The 1,694-nt window shown below is 34.8% G+C and overlaps 1 protein-coding gene across 1 annotated transcript in view; it reads left to right on the top strand.

Moving 5' to 3' along the window:
• LOC109377139 (cytochrome P450 3A24-like) overlaps nt 1-1,694 on the top strand; it is a 10,662-nt gene that overhangs the window by 1,251 nt on the left and 7,717 nt on the right. Inside the window, exon 2 of the mRNA XM_019633391.1 lies at nt 304-452. Within this exon, the coding sequence (XP_019488936.1) occupies nt 304-452 (149 nt within the window). The remainder of the gene's footprint in view (nt 1-303; nt 453-1,694) is intronic.

Genomic DNA, 1,694 nt, shown 5'->3' with positions numbered 1-1,694 from the left:
TTATGGGTCTCCACTCCTATGTGACTGATCTCCTTGTGGTCACAGGTGGGTCTAACTTGTTATAGCATCCCCATCACCCACAGCACAGGGCCAGCTACATCGGGGCACCCGATAAACACTTCATGCATGAGTGTGACAAGACCATAGACTCAGATGATCCAGCAGATGGTTGTGACAGCGTGTAGCTCTTTACCTGTCTTTGCCTGAGCATAGGAATTTACATGCTCTTCTTGCTGCAGCTGTTGGATAAGGATAACAAGAGATGCTGATTTTAATTTCCCGTGTCTGCCTTTCTCTATTCAGCATCTTTGGGGCCTATAGCATGGATGTGATTACCAGCACATCATTTGGAGTGAACATTGATTCCCTCAACAACCCACAAGATCCCTTTGTGAAAAATATCAAGAAGCTGTTAAATTTTAATATATTTAATCCACTCATTCTCTCAATAGGTATGTGGACTACTATATTTATTTTTTTCTCCCTCCTCCCTTTCTCCTTTTTTCCTCCCTCCTCCCTCCATCCTCCACCTACTCTCTCTCCTGCTTTCTATAAAAGCTTTATTGAGATATAAGTCATATACTATAAAATTCATCCATTTCAAATGTACAGTTCAATTGCTTTCATAACCTAGTGTTCATCAACAAATAAATGCATAAAGAAAATATTATATATATATATATATATATATTCATACACATACACACACACACACACAAAATGAAACCAAAAAAAAAAGGAAATCCTCCCATTTGAGACAACATGGATGGATCTTGAGGATATTATGCTAAGTGAAATAAATCAGACAGAGAAAGACAAACACTGTATGATCTAACTTATATGTGGAATCTAAAAGAATACACAAACTCATAGAAAAACAAGAAATGATTTTTGGTTATCAGATGCAGGGGTTGAAGGCGGGGAAATCAGATGAAGTTGGTCAAAAGGTAAGAACTTTCAGTTATAAGATAAATAAGAGTGTAGATTCTAAAAGTCCACATAACAAGGAAGAAAAAACTTATTGTAACTCTATGAGGTTATTTATATTAACTAAACTTGTGGTAAATTTTTTGCAATATATGTATGTTAAGTCATTGTGCTGCATACATCTTAAACATATACAGAACTGTATGTCAATTATAACTCAATAAAACAGAAAAAATGGTTTTACTACATTCAAAGATACATTCAACTATCACAATATCAATTGTTAGAACATTTTTGTCAATTTAGAAACCATGTACCTTTTAACTTTCACCTCCCACTCCCTAAGCAACCACTAATCTACTTTCTGTCTGTATAGATTTGCCTATGCTAGACTCTTCATATAAATGGAGTGACATAATATGTAGTCTTTTGTGGCTGGCTTTTGTCATTTAGCATAATGTTTTCAAGGCTTATTCATGTTGTAGCATTTAACAATACTTCATTTCTCATTGTGGCTGAACAGTATTCCATCATATGGACATTCTGCATTTTTTTTGTCCACTCATTAGTTGATGGACATTTGGGTTGTTTCCACTTTTGGCTATGTGAATAGTGCTGCTATGAACATTCACGTACAAGTTTTTGTTTGAATACCTGTTTCAATTCTTTTCAGTTTCTTTTGGTTTTGATTCAACCACTCAGGGTTTGGAATTGCTGAATTATATACTAATCTGCATTTACCTTATTAAGGAACTGCTAAATTTTTT

The sequence above is a fragment of the Hipposideros armiger genome, unplaced genomic scaffold (assembly GCF_001890085.2).
Source record: "Hipposideros armiger isolate ML-2016 unplaced genomic scaffold, ASM189008v1 scaffold_1302, whole genome shotgun sequence".
Taxonomy (NCBI): domain Eukaryota; kingdom Metazoa; phylum Chordata; class Mammalia; order Chiroptera; family Hipposideridae; genus Hipposideros; species Hipposideros armiger.
The sequence above is the reverse complement of the archived record's forward strand: the minus strand, read 5'-3'. Positions and strand labels throughout refer to the sequence as shown.